Source organism: Elgaria multicarinata, chromosome 8 (genome assembly GCF_023053635.1).
Source record: "Elgaria multicarinata webbii isolate HBS135686 ecotype San Diego chromosome 8, rElgMul1.1.pri, whole genome shotgun sequence".
Taxonomy (NCBI): Eukaryota; Metazoa; Chordata; class Lepidosauria; order Squamata; family Anguidae; genus Elgaria; species Elgaria multicarinata.
In genome coordinates, this window is record NC_086178.1 from 48,831,277 (window position 1) to 48,854,259 (window position 22,983).

At 46.8% G+C, this 22,983-nt stretch overlaps 1 protein-coding gene across 1 annotated transcript; it reads right to left on the reverse strand.

Moving 5' to 3' along the window:
- Window positions 1-479: 479 nt before the first annotated feature.
- AMOTL2 (angiomotin like 2) lies at window positions 480-21,163 on the reverse strand. Its single transcript, XM_063132305.1, has 10 exons — window positions 20,793-21,163; window positions 17,430-18,270; window positions 13,892-14,156; window positions 9,919-10,063; window positions 8,802-8,894; window positions 6,654-6,949; window positions 5,694-5,986; window positions 4,825-5,024; window positions 3,760-3,927; window positions 480-2,653 (listed from the first exon to the last, which is right to left on the reverse strand). Exons 2-10 carry the CDS (start codon window positions 18,176-18,178, stop codon window positions 2,595-2,597), a joined length of 2,268 nt encoding a protein of 755 aa, XP_062988375.1. The 5' UTR covers window positions 18,179-18,270; window positions 20,793-21,163; the 3' UTR covers window positions 480-2,594.
- Between the last annotated feature and the right edge of the window lie 1,820 nt (window positions 21,164-22,983).

The window sequence follows — 22,983 nt, forward strand, 5'->3', positions numbered from 1 at the left end:
AGAATGCTGAGGTATTGCTGCAGGGCATTGTGGGAAGATTAAAATGACAGTGTCCTAGACTCAGGTGCCTGGTGCAGGGCAAGCATCAGTACCAGTGGGCCATTGGCAACTTCTCAACAGGTGTTGGGTGCTTAAGACCACATGACATCCCCACAAAAGCCTTTGGCAGGATTGTAATTACCCTATGCCTATCCATATGCTGTACGGACATCACATAAATTCTGCAAACTGTATAAATGCTGTAAATATGCAGCATTTATTCTACATCTGCTAGTCATGGGAAAGAGTGAGGGGCTACTTAAAGTACTTAATCCTTAAGCCCTGGAAATCTTTAACTGGCCATACTGCAGCTTTTGAGATTTATCAACTCCCCATTACCTATGTGTGCATTTTATCATTTTTGCATTTCCCAGTCACAAAAACATACACATAGTGGAAGAATACAGCCTTAGGCATATTAGGCAATATTTATTTATTATTAAAATATTGTTATACCAAGTAGAATGCTACAGCAATCTCGGTATAGGGCGGCATAATAAAACAGTCAGGTTTATGTTTAAATACTTAAGATAACTTAAAATGCACCAAAAACAAAACAAAAAGAACACCCCTCATTGTCTTTGGCAGAAAAAAAAAGTTCACAGCACAAAAATATTTAAAAAGGAATACCAAATATTAATATGAAATATATTAAGCTGTGTTTCTTTCTCTCTCATAACTTTTTTGCTTTGTTTTTTCACTTTGTAAACAATGCACAATCACTGAACATCTTTTTACACATTTATGGAGGGGGGATTTTTTTAAAATGCAGTTGTCCGGCAAATGCACATGTTTAACAGATATGGAAGCAGGGATGAAGGCAGGGAAAGGCGGGATCAAGAAAGCACCATGGTTTGGAGGAGTGAGTAATGCGTGAATCTTAACACTGGCTACTGTCAGAAGCCAGCTGTCAGTAGACAGGGAAGTGTAAAAAAGATTCGACTCTGGATTCTGGAGTGTTTCCAAAAAAAGAAGGGATGTGTCTGCAATCGATACCCTATCCAAAATTTGCTTCTCTGTTGTTGTATTTTAAAGATATATTTGGGGATATAAAATTGTCTTGCACCTCCATATTCACTCACATCATTCCCACAAATGCCCTTCTATATTGAAAAAGAATACGACTAACTGTTGGCTACATTTCCCACTTCACAAACATACAAACTCAACACAACCCCGCATACGTACTACATCATTCTTTGCCCATTGTCTTGGAGTAGTTCCAATTCACTTTCCGCATTACTTGCTCTATGCATAAACGACTGTTCATGTCAGTTAAGAGGTCCAACCGTGATCTTGCTTTGGACCAGATGGGATCGCCCACAGTTGGAATGACCCCAGATTTACACCACCTGAGGATGGGAGCTGTTTATCATCCCAATACAGCTGTGCTGATCTATACCGCATGAGGATGTCTCCAGTTTAGGAGACGACCGCTTGGAAATGGCAACGCAGAAAAACACTTGGCTCGTGGCTGCAGTTTAAACAACACTCAGGGAAATTCCAGTCTGAAGCATCATGGGAAATTGCTTCAAAGGAAATGGAATCTGAAGGACTCTGAAGGCGGATATTTAGCTCTGGACAAACAGGATATGAAATGGAGGAAAAGAAAAGCAAACACTAGAGAAAACTGAAAACAACACTGGAGTTGCGGGTGGGGTGGGTGGGGGAAGGCAGAATAGTTTAAGTGATGTGGAGCGAATAGAGAGAACAGGCAGATCCACTGCAAACACGAGAAAGGGATAGAAAAAGCCAGAACAGAGGGACTGTGGCTGAAATGTTGATTACTATTGGGCTTGTTCTTATAGAAGATATTTACAATAAAAATAGAAATGGCACCATCTCTTTAATCCCCCTTCGCCAGTACCTATGGCAGGCCATGTGCTATCCCACAGACAACAGTAAGGGACTGCTTGAAATCTCCAGTATCTGCAGCAGTCCCTCTGCTTGGGAGATGTCAGAAGTGGACTTTGGGGTGAAGAGCGGCTGTGCGGAATTCATTCTAACCACACCAGCACCAAGCAAAACACTCTTTGCTTATGACAGCTTACACTTCAGGTCCAGGTACCTGCCAGGAGCCCAGTGAATCAGGCATATCACCTCTTTCAGTGCCAGATCCCAGCATGCGACCCTCTGTAGGGCAGCACCCAGGCAGCATCAGCAGTTCCATTTGGCTTCCCAAGCCAGCAGCGAAGAAGAGGTGGAGCAGCGGCCGCTATGCAAGCACCAGCCTCAATGCACGGTGCTCCAGCTGCTGCTCAGTTCATTGGAGGAGGCAACGGAGGAGGAGAGAAGGCTGTCTGGGGACGGTGGGACACTCACAGTCCAAGTGGCGGTGCACTGCCGTCATGGCTTTAGATGCCAAAATCTGCTGATCCGCTTGGCGTTCTCCCCCAGCCCCTCTGGCAATGCCTTTGCCCTGCTCTCCACTGGTGATCCTCATTGCTGAAGGGTTCCTCAGTCTTTGCTCTCTCGGTCAGTTACTGTCCCCCACATCCCCCTGGTTAGGCAGCAGTGGCTAAGTCTGGTCATGAGCACAGAGGATTTCTTGGTCCTCAGATGAGAATCTCCACCATATCCGACAGGTCCAGGGCTTTAGCAGCCGGCAACATCTCTGCAAAGAAAACACAGCCAACGTCTTATTGCAAGCAGTTTGAGGAAGTGTTCAAAGCAACTTCAAGCGCAAGGGTAAGGCAGGCCCATCAATGAGCCCAGTGTCTTTTGCAGCAAAACCTTGATCCTAAATGTTATGAACTGAATAGAAACAGCCTTAAGAGCCAAATAGGGAAAAGAGACTTCACCACCATGCAACCGCCCCTTTGAAAACTTCATAGGATTGGCAACAAACAGGTAGGAAATTGGGGGCTGGCTGGAAGTTGTGGGACTCCAACTTCCCATCAGCCACAGCCAATGGCCAGCTTTGAGAGGAACTGTAGTCCAACAATATCTGGAGGTCCACAGGTTCCCCGCCACACACTAATGCTAATGAAACATGTGGCACATGTGGACTAATGGCTGTGGTTGTGTCCTTCATTGAGGCCACATGTTGGAGGAGGCTGATCAAATCCAGCACCCAGCATAAATTCTCAGAGCGTTTGTCGCCTTGTGTCACCTCCGTAGGACCAAGGCAGGAGACTTGGGGTTTGTGGCTTTGAGCCTGGCTCAAGCCCCTGAGCCACAAGCTGGGATAAGCACCATCAGCTGAGGAGGGTGTGGGGAAAGAGAAGGCATCTGCTCGGATTTCTCTCTCTGGACTTGAACCATCCTTCAAAGCTTCTTCTCTCCAAGATGTTCAAGGCAGTGGGATGGGGGCGCTCTGGCTTTTGTTGTGGTATCCATGAGACCACTAGAGAATTTAGGGAGCTTCAAGGGGTGTAGTTTTTCCACACAAGCCATCGTTGAATCCCTCGCTTCGTGCTCTTCCCCACCCCCACCCCTTTCAGCCCCACCTGCTCCTCTAGGATAAGCCTGTCCTGCATTGCATGGAACTCATGATTACTCACTATGGCAGGAATCTCAATCCTGGCATTTAGCCTGCGGCAGGCAGCTCTGTGTTCACCTCTTAGCTATGTGAACTGTGTCAGGCATCCCTGGTAGGGGAAGGCAGTTCACTGGGTGTACTGCGAGTGTAGCTATTAGCAGAGTCCATAAGAGAAGGTCAGGCGCTGGACATCCTACAGCCGCCACTCTCGGTGGGTTAGGCCAACAGCCGGCACTTACCGAGGGAATTTGCTGCACTGCTGCTGCTTTCCAGACAGGGCTCTGGCTCTTCGCACGGACTGCTCTCGGGCAAACCTTCCGTTTGCGTGCTCCCATCTTTGCTGCCGTGTTTGGCATGGAAGGGGACACAAGCCGATGGGACGGCGGCTTCTGCCAAGGCTTTGGGAGCTGAAGGAAGGAGGGGGGGGGGAAAGAGCCCCAGAGATGTTAGAATAAGCTCACAGAATGTGAAGAGGAACAGGCCCTTGTTTAAAAGAGGAATCAACAATTCTGTGCTAACTGGCACGATTCTGTGCATTTTCTCCTGAACAGGAGCACCAACAAGAGAAGATGTTGGCATCAGGACTGACTACCTAAACTAGTCTTTCCCAACCTGTTGCCCTCCAGATGTTGTGGGCTTCAGCACCCAATAGGCCCAGCCAACATGGCTGATGATCAGGAATCCTAGGAGCTGGAGTCCAAAGCATCTGGAGAGCCTCAGGTTGGGGAAGGCTGACCTAAACCATCAGCCTCCCATCATGGAAAGCAATTCTGCAGACCTTTGAGCTTACTTAATGACTAAGGGATGGCAACCAAGTGGAGAATCATTCCACTCATGGTTCTATGTTATGACTAATGCCCTCAGATGCTCAGTTCAAACGACACATTCTCCTGATCCTCCAAACTATGATCTGGAAGACTAAGAACATGACATTTGAACTGGAGCACAACCCTAAGGACCCTACTGCAAACTGCAGCTTGCCTCCCAACCATGGTTTGCAAACCATGGTTTGCTGTGACTTTACGTTGGCATGATGTCACAGCAAACTATGGCTATTCCAAATTGCTCCACTTCCCTGATCCTGGAGAATCAGAGACATGGCATCTGAAGGGAGCCAGAATCTCCTCTTAAGACCATAAGTAGATGCAGAGGACTGCAGATACCATATAAGCATACAATACTGAACAAATCAAATGTTTGCTGGGAGACTGAACAGGAGCCAATATAACAAGGACGCTCATATACATTATAGCTATGGAATCCCTCCCTTCTCATCTCCTAACATCAAGCAAAGTCTTGATTACCTGGACTCCCCCGGGAACCACTTTCACTGGAAGAGGTGCCTGGCCAATTCTGGGTGCCAGATGCTGCGAAGATGGATGGCACCGATTTGGCAGGTCGCAGGGAGCCCTGATGAGCTTTACTGGGGTCCTTGCGAGAGCGCTGCTGCAAGACTTTGATGACGGCATCTTTCTCGAGTATTTGGGCATGAAGTGTTTTTAACCTGGGAAATAAAAGCAAACACACAACATGAGCAAAACTGCAGAGGCAACATGCGAGTTGATAGGAAGCATCTTTTCTCAAAGCATCCTCCAGGCTCCTGCTCTTCAGCACTTCAATGGAACTTCTCCTCTACGCCTCCCACAGCCTATTTCCTCCATTTCCATTTTGCAGATGAACAGCCTGCTTTTAATGCTACAGACCCGTCCTGGGCACTAAGCACACCAGCTCTCCTCTGGCATGTTGTGAAGGCCATCCAGCAAGGAACTGCCAGAAGAGCCAAGGGCAAAGGGTGCTTAATATAAAAGAGTTCTTTTATAGGAACTATTTTATATTAAACATCCTTTCCTCTGCCCCTTTTGGCTTTCGGGGCAATTCATGTGGGGTTTCCCTCTTTTTGTTGGCTTTGGCATCCAGCAAGGAAGCCACTGTTAAAGCCCTCCTGATATTGGGGATGTGTAGCCCTTCTGATGTTGTTGGACTGCAGCTCCCAGCATCTCTCACTACTGGCAAGGCTGGCTAAGGTTGAAGGGAATTGCAGTCCAACATGAGGCCAGGTATTCCTCACCCATTTTAATCAATGCAGGGTGAAAGGGACAAATGCGGTCCTTCAAACTGGGACCAAGCCAGTGGTCAAGCACCCCCATACTCCATCCCCTCGCTCAGGACCAACCTGTTCTCCATCTCCTGGTGCTTGTGGTTGGCCAGCAAAAGGTCCTCGTCAAAGCTGCTGTTGGGGGAGTGGCGCGGGGAGTGGTTGATTATGGTGGTGTCCCGCTGTGCCGCTGCGGTGGCCGCAGCATCCATGGCAAACTGCCTCATGGTGCACTCCTCTAGGTACTTTTGTTCCCACTTGGTCATATCAGCCTCCAGCGCTAGGATCTTCTCTTCCCTTTCTCTCAGCTGTTCAGACAGCACGTGGGCATTCAGCTTAGGGGAGCTACCGCTAGGTGTTCCCATCTGTCTCTGGATTGGAAAACAGAAACAAAGACCCCATGTGACACTGCATTCTGTGCTGCCGGCCAAAGGCCACCTATTCATACATACAGCATGATGGGGCCTAGACTCAGGGATGTGGATGCTGAATTAAATTACTTCGAGAATTTGGCTTGAAAGGACTATGCATCCATTAAACGTCTTCTTTGCTGAGGGCTTTTTTGGGGATGTTCTTCCACTCATGACCTGCATTTGCCATCAGCCTTGGATGCTGGCAGATCTCAGCTTAATAAGTATCTGCACTTGCGGCAGATACGGAAATGGCATTAAATGTGTGTGTGTGTGTGTCTGGGCAGACAAAACTTTCCAATATCTATTTTTCCATTTCCTTCCATGCTGCCAATTGAACAGGTTAATCCAACTATTTCTGACAATGAGACCTTCAGTTAATGCAAAGTAAAACTGCTGGGCCTCAACCTGGCACCCTCCAGATGATTTGGACTACGACTCCCAGCATTCTGGCCACTGGCCATGCTGGCTGGGGTTCATGGGAGCTGAAGTCCAAAACATCTGAAGGGGCCCAGGTTGGGGGAAGACTGATATACGTCTATCAGAGGTTGGCTGACCCAGATTGATAAGGCTGACATCTGCATTGGCGAGCAATGTTGCCAGTCTTGCTCCTTGGCCTTCCACTCACCTGCTGAGCCCGCAGCATCTTCAGCTCCTGCTCTAGGCGAGTGCGGAGACGCAGTTCCAGCTGCTCACGCTTCTCGCAGGCTGCCTGGAGCTGGCCCAGCGCCTGCTGCAGCCTCTCCACTTTCTCCACGTACGCCCGCTTCTTCCGCAGCTCGTCCTCCATTTTGGCGGCCCGGGCCTGGGCACTGCTCAGAGCTTGTTCCAGCAGCTCTGCCCGCCGCCGCTGGTCTTCGTTGGCACCATGCAACCGTGCAATTTCCTGCTGCAGCTTCTCCCTTTCTTGCTGGTACTCGTAGTCTGAGGGATACAGAAGGGGAAGAGGCCATTAACCCAAGCCATAGAAATCCACCCACTTCTTAATCAGGAGGAAAACCACCGACTACAACCAGAAACGTCCCTTACCGTTCTCTACAGAAAAAGTGTTTAATTATAACACAGGGGTAGAGAACTTGTCCGCCAAAACATCTGGAAGGCCACAACTGTCATAAATGCCTCACTGTTGGCTGTGTGGGCAAGAGTTGTGGCCCTCCGGATGTTGTTGGCCTACAAGTTGCCCAACGCGTTATAACGAACTAAAAAATCCTTCTCCTTAGAAGAGAAATGGGTGCTGCCTACACTCTTCCTTGTTTAATTATTCCATGGTGGGATTATAACAGGCTGGAGCTCAGAGAGCTTGAGACACTGGAAACAAACAAAAATGCACACCTGTGTCAAGGTACTTTGACCTTATGCTATGGCCCTAGCTACTAGCTGGGCATCCTCACACTGCTGTTTTCCATGCTGTGATCGTGACATGAGGCACTAAGTATGTTTAACACAATAAATGAAAGGGAGAATCCGCTAAAACTTAGCACAGTGGCCTGAGCAGTTCTATAGCAGGCATGGGGAAACCATGATCTAACAACATCTAACCCATGCTGGTTAGGGCTGATAGGAGTTGGAGTCCAACAGGTCCCCACTCCCCCGATTTAGAGTTTCCAATTTTATACCAGGTATGTCTGGACAGACTACATAGTTACCTCCCACTTACTCTACCAGAGACTAGGAGGGCAAGGAAGCCCAACAGAGCTTTGACAATTCCACCATTTTTTCTGGAAAACCCCCTTGATGCCTTCCTCCGACTTCCACCAAGACTCAAGTAGTAGAAGACTATGAACATAGTCTTTTTCCTTCATCTCCCAGACCCCGAGTAATAGCAACATGCCAGCCATTACAGATTGCATGAGAAAGCTGTGCTGATCTGAGCAAAAGACTAGGGTAACCCTCCCTCAACCTGGAGCCCCCCTCCAACTCCTAGCCAGCCTAGAGAACATCAGGTGGGGCAAGGCTGTACTAGGGCCTGATCCATTGGATGCAATTCCTCCATAAGCAAATTATGACTAAAGAACCACTCTATAAGTGCCACAAAGCTGACATGAGAATGTCATGTCCATTTATAACTAAACTGAGACAACATTCCTAAATAAATGCATTTACTAGGGTGTAAGGCCCACTGAACACAACAGGGCTGATTTCTGAGTAATCATGCATAGGATGGTCCTGAGGATCCCACAGGGCGAAATTTACAAGGCCAGGAAAAAGGCTATTCTTTGGGAGGGAGCAGGAGTCATCTCCATGAAAGAGCAGAGGCAGGTCTCTTGCATAGGAAGTTTAAAAAGTTAAGAGCTTTCTTTCCCAGCTCCCACCCCGCCCAATTCCCATCCTTTGGCCACAAACTCTCCTTTTCTCAAAGATCCAGAACAAGAGCAAAAGAGAGAGAGGGAAAGAGAAAGAGACAGAAAGAGAGACAAGAAGTTGGACCGAAGACTTAAGCAGAGGGAGTTCAGCCTGTGTGCTGGAACAGCCGGAACAGCCGCTGGAATGCAAAGAATCCAGGTCACACTGATGGCTGTGGTGATTAATGGCTCTAGTTTAAGTGCCAAGAACAGCTTAGCGCTCTCTGGGGAATGGCAAAAACCTTCCAAAGGGAGGATCCGCCTCCTCTTCCATCTTAAAGGGACCTTCAGGTTTCTTCCCTTCCCAATCCATTTGCTTCAAAAGCGGGGGGGGGGGGGGAGAGAAAGGAGAGACTGCAGCATAAATAAAAGGCCAACCGGGTTACAACTACAAGAGCAGAAACCTTTTGAGAGACAGACAGACAGAGACTTACTTTGGGCAACAAGTTTTGCCATAGTCCCTTGGTTTCCTTCTTGGTTTTCCTGTGCCCGGTTAGCTAGCTGCTTGTTGGCAGACTCCAATCGCTCTGTGACAAATCAAAAGAAAAATCAGGACTAGAATGCAATTCATACAAAAGCTTGTGAATTACTAGAAGGACATAGTAATTCTGTCCCCTGCCAGAGACAATACTCTGCTAACACTATAGACTGTAATTTCAGGGACACATGGCTGGCTGCTCACACTGATGAATGGAACAGTAACAGCTTTACTTCTTATACATTTTAGGCAGAATCCGCAAGTTTTCCTCTGGGCTGTCATTTGTGTGTTTGTGCCCATGAGAGACAGAGGAGAAGTATTTTATTACCTTTTCCCCCTATAATGCCAAGGTCTCCAAGCTTATGTATGTAATAAAAATAGATGGTTTTCAGGATTCTATCAAACTAAACGGTTCATTTCAAACCACTTTCCAAACCATAGTTTGAAAAATCTTGAATAGAGTTGTAAAAGTTCCCCCCAACGACCCCACCCCCCAAAACTGAGAAAACATCAGAAAAACTTAGGTGAAAGGGACTGTTTTCCCCCTCCCAAATGTTCAAAAAATGGGGGAAAATGGGTTCTCTAATCCCCCCTCCATTTTCCTGGTATTTCCCCCCATCTAATCATGAACTAGGCAGGTACTTGTACACTCCCTGCTCCCCCTGCATGCAGCTCCTTTCTTTATTTTCCATTTACTGCTAACCAATTTGCCATGACATCTGAAATGGCAAACTATGGTTAGCAGCTGCCCAACAAAGCAGCATGAGAAATGTAACGAGAGAGAGAGAGAGAGAGAGAGAGAGAGAGAGAGAGAGAGAAGCCAGGTACAAGACAGGCACAGTAAGGGCACATGTCTGTGGCTCATTCACAATAATATTAATTGAGCCAGAGGCTGTGGTTGAGAGCAGATATGCAATCAGACTTCACCCTAGGCAGGCCCATATTAATGGCACTGGGATGATTTAAAGGTACGTGGAATTGGAAGCCTGAAACCAAGATGCAACTTCCTTATAATACCGTATCTTCTACATAACTACTGAATGTATTGCCCAAGGCTTTCCACCCCATCTTACCTTTCAGATCTCGGTTGAAGTCCTGCAACCGCCGCATCTCCCCATCCTTCTTGTTCCTCATGGCCTTCTCCAATGTCTCTCGCTTAGAAGATGCTTTCATTAGGTTTTCATAATCCTCCGAAATTCGCTGGATCTCAGTTTCCAACTAAGGGAGAGAACCAAGAGACTCCAGTTTAAATATATCTGCATGAGAAGATCCATGAATGACCTTCACAGATATCTGCTCAAGATACATACTTCACAAAACAGAATGCAGATACCAAAGAATAGCAATCATCTCTTAATATCTAGATCTCAGGTTGTGAACATGGATTTGAGTGCTAACATCTGCTTTGGCTCACGAAACAAGTAGGCATGAGTGAGAAAAGCAGAAAAATCTTGCAAGCCATGAGTGAAATATAAATTGCAGGAGGCAGGAAGATGCTCTTTGGCATGTACCTGTCCCATACTGCAGTTTTGAGCATGTCTGCACTGCCAATTGAACTGGTCATCACTCAGTCATCATTTCTCATAATGTTACGTATCCAGGCCAGAGTGAGGGATCTGTGTGAATTTATAATACTGTAATGGTCCAAGAGGACTGCTATGTTTAAGAGAGAGAGAGAATGAATTTGGGGATTAAAGTCAGAAAGAATGGATGGATAGTCTCACAAAATGCCAGGTTGACTGGACAAGTCATGGCATTTAAATTTATTTCAAAGTAGTTTAAATATTGCAGGGTAGATGTATATTCTGAGAGAGCGAGAGAGAGCACACACAATTATAACACACACCAGCCAAAAAGCCCTTATCAGCTTTATTAGACTCTACTTCAAGACAATTTAAACAGGCCACTGTACAATTCTGATCTCCTAACTGCTGGTTTAGAATGCCCACTCCCCATTTCCTGCTCCTATGCAAGCCCTAGCTGAAGTCAAAGAGGGCTCAGCACGTGTTTGAAAACACACAGCAAAATCCACCGCTGCAACTGCTAGAGTGACGTTGTAGCTCCTTCCCTCTCTTTTCTGCAGTTGCACAACTGCTCACCAATCCCTAACCACAGGTAGATGCTCTGAAGACATTATGCCCATAAAGTTGTGAAATTGAGATTTTTAAGAACCACAGCCTTTTAAACAATTAAATGAAACAATTGCCCTCTCTTATTCGGAAATGTGACAGTACCCTGCATGCATGCATGGAGTCAGCTTCTTTCCTAACTCTGCTCTCCCACTCCCACACAACCCTGGCTTGGCAGGGTCCTGACATCCAATTACTCATTCCATTTTTACCACTTTCCTTTGCAAGCTTGGCACATTCTCCCTGCATCCCCACCTCTGCAGTTCTGGCACGTGCCCCTTGCGGTCCCCAAATAACTCAATGGCTCAGAGGGGAGGAGCCCCGCCCGTGGCTGAAGCTGGGCTGCAACAGGCCTCTCCTTGTGTGCCTCCGCACAAAAGGCTTTCTGTGCAGACCCCTAGAGGCAGGGCCCGAGAGCGGGAGGGCGCAACTGTTCAGAGAGGTGGTGAATGGACTCTTTTCTATCCACTCAACAACTGCTTCAGCTTAAGACCTGCTGTGGGCCGTGTGCTTGCGCTCCACAGCTGTTAAACTAGGGGAGGGGGGGGAGTGAGAAATGATTACAAATAATTAAAGGAGATGCATGATCACGACAGCTGTTTCTGGGAGACAAAAGGCAAGGGTGAGAGAATTTCAGGAAAGGACGCTGAAGACAAGGCTGAGGCCTCTTTTGCTGAGCCCTCATCTCTCACAGAGAGCATCATGACTGTTGCCAGTCACAATGACTGTTTCATAATGACTTCGAAACACACTTTCTTTACAGCAGGACGCTGGACCATTAGTGTGCGCTTCACTAGAGGCTGCAAACACTGGAGGACCCTACAGTCTTTGGTAGGGGGCAACTTTTGGCTTAGCCATAAGCTGCCCAATCTCTGTTTTCTGCCCTCCGCTGTTGGAATAAACTATTCTAACTTTCTAACTCTCAACACTTGGGCTTCTTCGCTACCTGCTCTGCAACACATCATAAGAACATAAGAAGAGCCATGCGGGATCAGACCAAGGGTCTATCTAGTCCAGCATCTTGTTCACACAGTGGCCAACCACGGACCCACAAGCAGGACACGGTGCAACAGCACTCTCTTGCTCATGTTCCCCAGCAACTAGTGTATACAGGCTTACTGCCTCCAATATTGGAGATTACACTTAGCCATTAGGAGTAGTAGCCGTTGATAGCCTTCTCCTCCATGCTTTGACACAACAGTCAAGTTTCAACACTGACTTTACTCTCCTTGCTAAAAAATTTTTGAACTGGTGACCATCAGGGAAGTATGAACAGGGAGGTGGCGGTGAGGTTCACAATCACTCCTCAAACTGAGGGTGGTTTTAGGACATGAAGAGCCACAGCTCAGTGGTAGAGAACATGCTTGGCATGTAGAAGCCACCCCCACCCCCCTCAATCCCAGGCATTTCCAGTTAAAAGGTCCAGGTAGCAGGTACTGGAAAAAGATCTCTGCCTGAGAGCCCAAAGGGTGATTGCCAGTCAGAATAGACAAAACTGAGCTACATGGGGAAAAATTGACTGACCTGGCATAATACAGCTTCCTAGGGTAGAATCTCCAATTTCTGACCCCAAAAAAGCTTCCAAACCTGGTGTCCTCCAGATCTGTTGAACTACAGCTCCCTAATCCCCAGCCAGTATAGCCAATGACTATGCTGTCTGGGAATTATGGGAGTTGGCAGTTCAACACATCAGGAGGACACCATGTTGAAGAAGGCTGATTGAGTGAGAGAAGCCACAGCCGGCAAACATTTCCCCTCATCGATATTTCAAGGCCCAAGAACATCCTTCAAGGCTAAACTTCAGGAGCACCACTTTAGAAGGATGGCTAAGGCAGCAATCTAGAACCTGCTGTCTTGTCCCTTCACAGTGCTCCAGTTAGTGTTGCTCAGACATAGTCATGACCACTTTGATGAGATCATTTTAGCAAAACAGCGGGAATGGCTGCGAATGACCAGGAACCAGACTGGCTTCCCCCAATGACATCCTATAATGAATCCCTTGTCAATTCCTTCTTTCGCTCTCTGCCATTGTTCTCAAATCATCACACTGGGAGATATGGGTTACCTCTTATAGGCATGTTGGAAAAGAGAAAGGCAAGGAAAGGGTCAAATATGACAATTCAATATTGCATACTTTAGGAGTGCCCTCCAAATTCTTCCTTTCAACAAAATATACAAAAAAGAAGACAACAAATTTTGGCTGAAATGCTTTCCTACAAGTTAAGACAGCATAAAGCCAGACCCTCTGTAATCTTGCTGCCAGCTGTGTCAAGTCAGAGGAGAGGTGTCCAGCAAGCGGCCTTAAGGTATCCAGTTCATACATTACATACGGATATAAATTTCTAGCATCTTGAGTGCTTGATGGGCATTGGATGTTTTATTATGGTTTTAATTTTTGTGAACCACCCAGAGAGCTTCGGCTATTGGGCAGAATAAAAATGTAATAAATAAATAAATTGCCCAGAGTTGCCTCAACCTACATGTGTATCGGCATCTTGTTGCCCAAGTTTTGGTTAGGGTGGACAACTAACCAACTTTAAAGAGGACAGTCCTCTATTTTGGAGAGCTGGCAGAAGTCAGCTGTCGTTTGGAAGGTGTTCTCTATTTGATGGGCTATCCATTCCAAGTCTGGTTTAAAGTCAAAGCGGCAGAAGAAGGGGTCTTGGGAGTTGCCCATCAACATCAAGTATCTGGACTGAAGACTGAGCAGGCACACAGGTCACCTAGTCAGTCTTCTCCACTATGGTGAGATGTTTTGTGTTTCTATTTAAATAATAATTACTGCTTCTAAATGTGCACTTCTACACATACGTTTTCTTGTAATGCATTTCCTCTTTGGGGGAGATGCAGAAGTGGCCACCCTGGATTCAGTCAAGGCAGCTTTTTGAAAAAGGCCCTGTTCGGTCTGCTCCTTTACCTTTTGGATCCGGTTGGCCTTTTCACCATAGCTTTCCAGTTCACGCCGCAACTTCTCATTTTCCCTCTGAAGCTTCTCATTCTCTCTCAACACCTTCTCGTTCTCCATCAACACAGCTTCCATTTGAGACAAATGGTTACTGGCAGAAGCAGCCTGGGCTGACATAAGGGCCTCCACCCCAGCTGAAGTGAGTGATGTCAGAGGGCTGTGGCACAGTGCAGCCTGTGGTGGCAGGAAAGCTTGGGACATCTGGGCCTGCATCACCCTAAAGAAAGAAGAGGTGAAGGAATTACAGGCAAGCACTTTGCAGCAGGAAGGCCTCAGCATCATTTTTGGCCTAATACTATACAAATACACAGCTCCAACTCAAGAAAACAGCGGAAGTCTCTAGGCCAGCGGTTCTCAACCTGTAGGTCGCGACCCCTTTGGGGGGGTGTCGAACGACCCTTTCACAGGGGTCGCCCTAAGACCATCGGAAAACACATATTTCTGATGGTCATTTATTTGCAATTAGAAATAAGTATTTCACAATATATAATTACATATTGTTTTTGTGATTAATCACTATGCTTTAATTATGTTCAATTTGTAACAATGAAAATACATCCTGCATATCAGATATTTACATTATGATTCATAACAGTAGCAAAATTACAGTTATGAAGTAGCAACGAAAATAATTTTATGGTTGGGGGTCACCACAACATGAGGAACTGTATTAAAGGGTCGCGGCATTAGGAAGGTTGAGAACCACTGCTCTAGGCCTTAAGTGATTTAACACTCTGAGTTTCTGATACTTTAGTGCTTTCAGGTGCAATCCTATGCATATTTAGACAGAAAAAGAGTCCTACAACTCCCAGCATGGCTGGCTAGGGAATGCTGGGACTTGTAGGACCCTTCTCTGTCTAAATATGCACAGGATTGCACCCTTGGAGACTTTTCACATTGACTTTCCCTGACTAAATCTTGAGAGTCTGGGGTTAGGGGAGCAATCCAGACAGCGCAAACTGTTTTAGACTCCTCTTGTGCTTCACTGATAAGTTACTTCTCCTCCCGCAACCTCCTCTTAGGGTTATAGCAAGAATGCCACAGAATTTGCTCTTAATTATTATATGCAGAAAAGATTCTTTGAATAACTCCCAATGCAGTTTTGAGAACAACTCCTATATCAAAATGCAGACTTTGTGATATCAATTAGTGCCATCCACCTATCCCAAACCCAAGCATCACTGGTTGAGCCTGACTTCTCCAAAAAGCTAAGGGCCAATCAGGATGGTCAGAATGAGAACTTGGATAAAGGAGGAGTGTTTTTTTTCAAATCCAAGCCTTTATTATTATTATTTTGCAAATGTTATGTTCACAATTAAATCCTTCCCAAAATCCCCCTCCCACCACAAATGTGAAATTTCAGATGTTAAGCCTTTGGATTTATGAATAAATTTGCACTACAAAATTCGTACAGGAGAATGTTTTGAAGAACTGTGATATTTGTATGTATTAATATTCATTTCTTATCCAGCAAGTTTGATTGCCATGCAGCTAATATACACTACTGAAGTTACTTCTACCCTGATTCCAAACCCATTTACTTGGTGTTCCATTAAAGTCAATGGATCTTACTTCTAAGCATGAGTGCTCTTATCATCACAGCTTGACAGCAGACTCCTATGCATATTTAATTTAAAAAAATAAACCCATTGTGCTCACACCTGGCTCAATCCAAGGAAAGCGTGTATAGAACTGCAGCCTTCACCTGAGACTTTCAAGTGGACAAAGTTATCAAGAGAACAAGGTGTGTGAATTTCGCAGGAGACATGAATTTGAATGTAGCTGATCAAATCTCCTAAAGTAATAATCAAAATTTGGTCTGGGACTCTGAAGTGAGCAATTTAGTAAATACAGGAGTATCCACTATGTGCACAGTTCTTTTTCTTTTTTTAAAAATCGTTATTAAGGAAGCCGCTAACAATTCATAAATGTCATCTGCAGTGAGTCTTGAAATTCCTAGAATTCAACATGGCCCCCATCCTGGTGCCTGTATGGGAAGGTGCTTCCTGAGAAGACATCGCCTCATCTTACTGAGGTTTGCCTGATGGGGACTTATTCAGACATTCTTGTGCAGTGATCTTGGCGCAAGCAAGAATATACACCTTCCTTTCGGCATATAGCCACCGCCCCCTCCTTTTGTTCCCACGGAAAGAGTCCATTTCCTGTCTCCAACATTATCTCTTCCTGTCAGCGTTCTCTATAGTTTGCCGCACAGTAAGAAAGTATGGTTCCGTTCCGTTCCTCCTCCTGTCTATGCCAATAAGTCACAAAGAGCTGCAGGCAGTTGTGAAACCACTTGCAAATATCGTCCTAAGACATCTGTAAAACAATGACATTCCCCAGCAAATAGGAAAGCTCTTTAGGAGATGATTTCAAAATGCCATACATCGTCCAAGATCAGCCCTCGGCATACTCATCCATTGTTAGTGGCACAACTCATGGTCTCAGGAAGGCAATCACGTGCTAAGGAGACGGGATCTTAAACTAAGCTGCCATTCATATTTTGAGGGCTTACTATGGTCACCTGGATGCTGTTTCCTAAAGCACTCATCACTTAACTTTCCTCCATGGAGGAGAAAAGACTAAGTAACCTCTTGCAGCTTCCACTGAGCCTCTCATGACTGTTCTCCTTTTCCCCACTTTGTGTGCATCTCTTCCAGGTTTAGTCTCACAAGATACCGCCTTCCCAAGCACAAAGAAGCCCAAGAGGTTCTCTGACTGGCTCCTACTTTTTATTTACAAGTTGACTGGTTGATGCGGTGGAGTTGACCCCACCCCTTGCTGAAGACAAAGCCATGCGCGCTTCGTGGCTCCTCACTACCTGTGTTCACAGATGAGACTGCGAGTCAATAAGCCAGCTCTCTTATTTCCCACAGGCTGTTTAATTCCATAAAATGTTTCAATGCAACTCAAAACAGCTTCGTCATTTTCTTGGGACAAGAGTGAGCTTTGCTAGCCAACATGCCATTCTCTCTTCGCTTTGTTAGCTCTGTGGTGTCTCCCTTCCCCCCACCCCATTGTACCTCTTTCCAAAGCAAAATCAACCACACATTCAAACCCAAATCCCAAGGAAAAAGAGATGGTTTCCCGAAGAAAAGGTAAATTTAGAGGGGGAGGGGAACAGAACACTGGACCTAGTGTCCTCCTCTCAAACTAATCACGGCACAATTTTTTTGATCAGTGTATCTCCAAGCTCCACTGACATCAGTTACATTCCATAATCACTTTCCTTCTTAGGGTAAATAAATAAATAAATAAAGGAAGGTGCTTGCCACCCAGTCAAAGGAAAGGGACAATTATGCAAAGCATGTATCCCACAAGTCTTTCTGGAGCCTTTTTAAGCAGAAATGAAACCCATGGCGATCTGCAGATGTGCTGGACTACAACTCCCATCATCCCCACCCAGTAGGCTGGGGATGACGTTGTAGTCCAATGCATCTGGAAAGTGCCAGATTAGGGAAGGCCACTATATTCCAATCCAATGGGTTACCTGATTTCAGGGTGTTGAAATCCTGGACCTTCTCTGTAGTGGTGCCTGGGGTCTGGGAGGTAGCTGCTGGATGCCTCCTGCGAAGGGATGATGTAGGGGTAATCTGGAGGAGGGCCACGGGCCTCTGGGGCCTCAGAAGGCTTTCCCCTGGAGACAGAGAGCTGGTGGTGCCTAGGAAGCTGGGGATAGCTCTGAGAGGAACTCATGTGGTTCTGAGCTTTAGCTCCATTCCTCTCAAGCGACATCTGCAGGAGCCGCTCGCTGAGCGACCGCACGTGTCCACGCTTCAGCTCTTTCAGAGATTCGTCCTGGTGTGTGCTGCTGGCCTCTGAGGCGTAGGCCCTGCGCAGTCCTCCTTCAGCCTGTGCCCCAGGCAAGGCCACCACGGCCTGTTGTCCTCGCTGTGAGGCATAATACTGGGAATGGGCTTTGGCCTCCTCATACGTGGGGAGCTCCTCACCCTTGTGCTGAGGCTGGTAGAGCCGATACATGTTATTCTCCAGATACAGGTGGTCGCCATGGTGCTCCTGGCCTTGTGGCTCCTGCCGTGTGGATTGCTGAACCATCTGGGTCTCTTCCTGAGTGAGACTTTCGAGAGAGGACTGTGGGCTACCACCGCTTCCTCCTCCACGCAGGGCCTGCTGCTGTATTGCCAGGAGTGTACGGTTCTCTGTCAGGTTGCCATACCTCAGTTGCTCCTGGATGAGGCGGTGAAGGACAGTCCCAGAGGAATCCTCTGCTGTCCTCATTCTCAGCTAACTGGCGGTCCACCAGTGCTTCCCAAAGGCACAAAACTACCACTGTCCCTGGAATCTAGTAGTCCCTTTCCAGCCAAATGATTCTGAAAGTGAAAAGAATAAGGTCAGCAGATGGCACAGCTCAGAGAACAGAATAGACAGAGTAAGACTCACAATTTTACATCTCCTTGAGTATCCAGGAGAACTCTCACTTCAGAACTAAAACCCAATTTTAAAGTTGTACGTCCCTCACAGAACTACCTAGCCTCAATGGGTAGTATCCAACATTAGTTCTACCTAGAGAAGACCAATTGAAATTCATAAGATTCAAGTCAACCCTGCAAAGTAAGCTGTACGTGAAGTGTGCAAATTTCCCAGGTTCTGGTATAACATTTCCCAGGTCCCGGTACGATTCACATTTGTGATGAGAATGATTCTACTGTTTAAAATGGAGCACGGTTACAGCTTAGGAGTTGCACTTGGCTCTTCCAATAGATACTGGCTCTACAACAGCTTTCCCCAACCTGGTGCCCCTGCTGGCTGGGAATGATAGGGTTGGAGTCCAACCTATCTGGAGGACATCAGGTTGGGAAAGGCTAACACCTTATTTCAAGGTGACAAGGGGAATCACGCTTAAGGTGTTCCCAGAGGGGATCATTCCTATTGGAGTAACCCTGTTTGTTACCCATAGAACAGCTATAGCTCCATTGGCAATACCCTAGCGAGGATCAACTACTAAGTTGGTTATGCAAAAGCCCCTCTCTCCCCACCTCAGTTCACAGGGGCTTCTTAATCTTTCTCCACAAAAGGAGCTGAAAGTCCCTCTCTGAGGACACAAATATTTTATTCAACCCCAGAATGAAAAACAGGCTCCAAAAATGGTCTCTGGGTAAATTCTTTAAGTGAGGAATTTCACAAAGAAGGCATTGTTGGTGCTATAGAGCAGTCAGTAGCTGATTTCTACAAAGGAAAGTTCTGAAATTGACCATGCCCTCTGTCCTGGAAGCCTTGCCTTCTGATCCCAGCTGTGTGGAGGCTGGCTCTGGACACGGAAAGGCACTCTGGACATGCCCAAAGTCACAGGCTTTAGTAGTATTTTGCACATGACTCTGTGCTGAAGCTTGACAAGTGGGGACACAGAAAAGACAAAATAGGTTCAACATGGCCAGGCTGCTTCACATGCATAAACAAACTAATGTCCAACTATCAGATGCATAATTCTAGTGGAAAGTACATTTACCCACTTGTCCATCCTATATTATCACCTATGAGGTTACAAAACTAACCCTTTGTCTTGTAAAAGGCTTGGGGGTGAACCCTGTGGTGAATCCTGTCCCAAATTAATTCCTGAATGCAAAAAGGGGGGAGGTAGAGATTAAGGTTCATCTTTACAGATTTATTAATAATTTTAAGAGCACTAATTCCTTATTATTTGGCATAGAGCACTTTGAAGTGTACAAGACATGGCACAGTTTTCACGGCACTCATTTTTATAAACTCCGTGATTAGTCTCTAGGAAGGGGGAAATGAAGGATTACTACTAGTCTGATACTCCTTATCTTAATGGCAACACGTTTCAGAAGAGGAACTTGATTAACTAAAAAAAAAAAAAAGCTTCTTGGAATACTCTTACGACTTAACCACAAATGTCACAACCACATGCCTGCATGTAAGTTTAAATTCCAATTGTCTTCCATGGTGCTTACTCCTTGGAAAGTGTGCATAGCTTATGCCTTAGGCTGCACCTTGGAATGCACGCTTGGCCCGGAGTGCGTTGCTCTTTGGTGTGCGTTTGCTTATTAATCTAGGTTAAGTTCTATGGCGAAGTCAAAGGGAAATCAACCTGAACGTAGAGAGGCTAAAGCCCCACGAATCCTCTACCCCCCCCCGCAACCCCCGCGCTGCCATCCTTCCAGTACGAGCGTAATGGAGAGAGATCGCCTAAAGCGCACTCAGCAGATTGCCATCTGCGCAGCCTTTCGCGTTCCCCTGCCTCGCTGCCCGCTCTTTGTTTTCCAAATAGTTCTGCACTGACATCATCGGGGTTTGGATTGCAATTAACATTCCAGCTAAGTGAGAACGAGAACTCCGGGCTCCGAGAAGCAGCGGCCAGCAGCGAGCGAGACAAAAGCCAAGGCGAGGGGATACCTCCAGCAGCACCTGCAACGCCACCTCGCCCCCAACCCAAAGCAGCAGAGCCCCGTTATGCTGTATCGCCACCCCCCACCACCACAAACACACAACCCGCCGCTCCCCACGAAGCTTCTCCTGCCAAGAAATGCCGTTTGCAAGCACCGGAGCAACAGCAGGCAGGGAATGGGTGGCGGTGTATGAAAGCGAGGCGCACGATCGGGGGAGAATAAAAGGTTGTCGAGTCTCCAGATCTAAATTTAGGCCGCCAAGAAAGGTGGGGAGGAAAGCCTGTGCCCCCCGCACGTTTGTCAACCCCCCTCCCGACCCGAGAGGAGGCGGCAACAAGGCCATTGGCAATAGGGATGTCGCCTTCGGAGGGGCCGGGCGCGAGCGAAAGGAAGAGCGGGCCCCGCGGCTTGCAACCCCTCTCTCCTTTCCCCGCAGATGTCACCGCCACCTCTTCTTCTTTGCAAGGCGGCGGCTTGAAACTTACCGGACCATAGCAGCCCCTGAAATGGCCTCGTCACGCCGTTTTTGGAGATCCCACAGACTCGGTGCCTTTCCTGGCTTTGGAGTGCGGAGGTATGAATGACAAAACAAACACACGAAGTGGGGCTGGAGAGAACGAAACCCCGAGTGCCCAGCAAAGGCTCGTACGGCGTGTGTGCTCCTGGCTTGGACGAGTGAGTCAATGCGAGCGTCTCGTGCGTGCATGTAAACCTACTAGCCTCCTCGCACAGCGCCTGCCTGCGTCCGCCCCTACTGGAAGGAAGGCAACTAACTAACCGAGCGCAGCTGCGGCAGCGCCTGCCTCCTCCAACTGTAATGAGAGCCAGGGAGGCCGGACTGCGCAAGACGCTGCTGCTATGTCAGGAATGCAAGAGTTTTCAGGTCCCCCCTCCCCCCCTCCTGGGATCAAAGCAGCTAACTGCAAATAACCTTGCTGCCGCCGGCGCCGCGGTATATACGGCGCACCAGCTCCCGGTAGGGGGCGTGCTGCAGCGTCCCCAATCCTCGCTTGTTCTACGACGCGTGCTAGCCAAACGCAGTCGGGCGGCGAGAGGCCTGCTCTTGAGCTTGCCTGGCTGCACACACATCCCTCTTTGGCGGTGCACCTACTGAACAGAAAGTGCACAGAAGAGGGCAAGGGCTGTTTTCGGACGTTAGAAGATGCGGGGATGGGTGGGTGGGTGGAAGTCAAGGGGTTGCTTGCGCATTTCACAATCCTGTATGCCTCTCCATAATTCAAGCACTGGATTGGGCCTATGTGGGATGTGAACAGTGGCCCTCACTGCAGTGTGCGTCTTAAAGAGGTCTTCTTAGAATTTGTCCCTCTGTCTTGGAAAAAGAGATAGTTCAGAGTTTGGGGGCAAGAGTGCCCCCACCCCCATTAGGACTTTCTTTCCCCCTGGCAAGAGGATGTTGCATACAGCAGTGCAATTTTGGGGCAGAAGTCAGCTTCGACAGAGTAAGCCCCCAGACAGCAACACCTCCAAATACCACAAGACCTAACTACATCATTGATTATGCATTCACTTTGACAATCCTAAATCCACCCGTAGAGGCTGGTGGCTCCAGTGGGGCAGTAAAACCACTCCAGTCAGAACAGGACCTTGAATAGCTCCTTTAGGGTACCAACTGGCTCTGACTGAAACCCAAAGTAGATTCACTGCCCACTGACAACAGAGCCACCAGCCTGCATTAAAATCCACCCTCACTGCTGATCTCCCAAATGCCAGCAGAGCATCAGAGCAGTAGTGTTAGAAAAATTGTGGATTACAACCCAATTAAATCAAATAAAAGGCATCTGGATGCAGTTTCAAAAGGAAAGTTTATTTTCCACCTAAGGTACGAAAAATCTCTTTGCACAAAGGTCTCTCTCCCTCACCAATGTAGAGGCAAAGGGCGCAGAGCCAGAAGTAACCAGCACCAAAACCAAACATGTTTTGACACAAAGTCTTCATTGGTAGACACTAGTACATGAAATATGGCCTAGTATACAAAGGATATATCAGAAAGTTAGAAAGTATATATATCACACACACATTTTACAGGCCAAGTTCCTCATAATTACAAAGGACACTGCAGTGTCTAAACGTGCAAATATATAAAAAATGGTGTTTTAAAGAAGTTTAACTTTTAGAACTGCTATTTGAATATGTATTAAAGTCTACAAATTAAAAACTCACCAATTAATGGAGCTTGCCAGACCTGGGCTGGATGGTATATGTATATGCCAAAGCATGTTCATATCACCATAATAAAAAGCTGAGGAGAGGCCTGAGGTTCTACTATGGGTAACTAATGCTAAGGAACGCAAAGAACTTCAGTAATCCTAAAAAACAAATATATAAAAGAACATGACAATTTATATATACATTCAAATACAGTATTTCTCATATATAAAAACAGCATACTCACATATAAAGTTAACCTAATGGGATCTCTCAAAAGGCAGGGCCTTTCAAACCCTCTCACACACAAACCAAGGAAACTTGGAGCCCTCTATTAAATGCTAAACATGCAAATTACTGGTCTTGAGGATGGAGCCTAATGGAGCCACAGTGAGTTCCTTAAAGGGAACCCATGCAAAAGACGTTGAGGGTTGGGACACGTTTTTTGTTTTGTTTGGTCAGCATTAAAAAAATATCTCCATAAGTCATTCTAATAGAGCTCAATACATG

Coding starts and splice junctions, on each gene's coding strand:
- AMOTL2 (XM_063132305.1), bottom strand. CDS start 18,178: ATGAGGACAGCAGAGGATTCCTCTGGGACTGTCCTTCACCGCCTCATC. Junction 14,157..17,429: donor TTTCAACACCCTGAAATCAG/GTAACCCATTGG, acceptor TTCTTTCTTTAG/GGTGATGCAGGCCCAGATGT. Junction 2,654..3,759: donor CAGTGCAGCAAATTCCCTCG/GTAAGTGCCGGC, acceptor TTTTCTTTGCAG/AGATGTTGCCGGCTGCTAAA.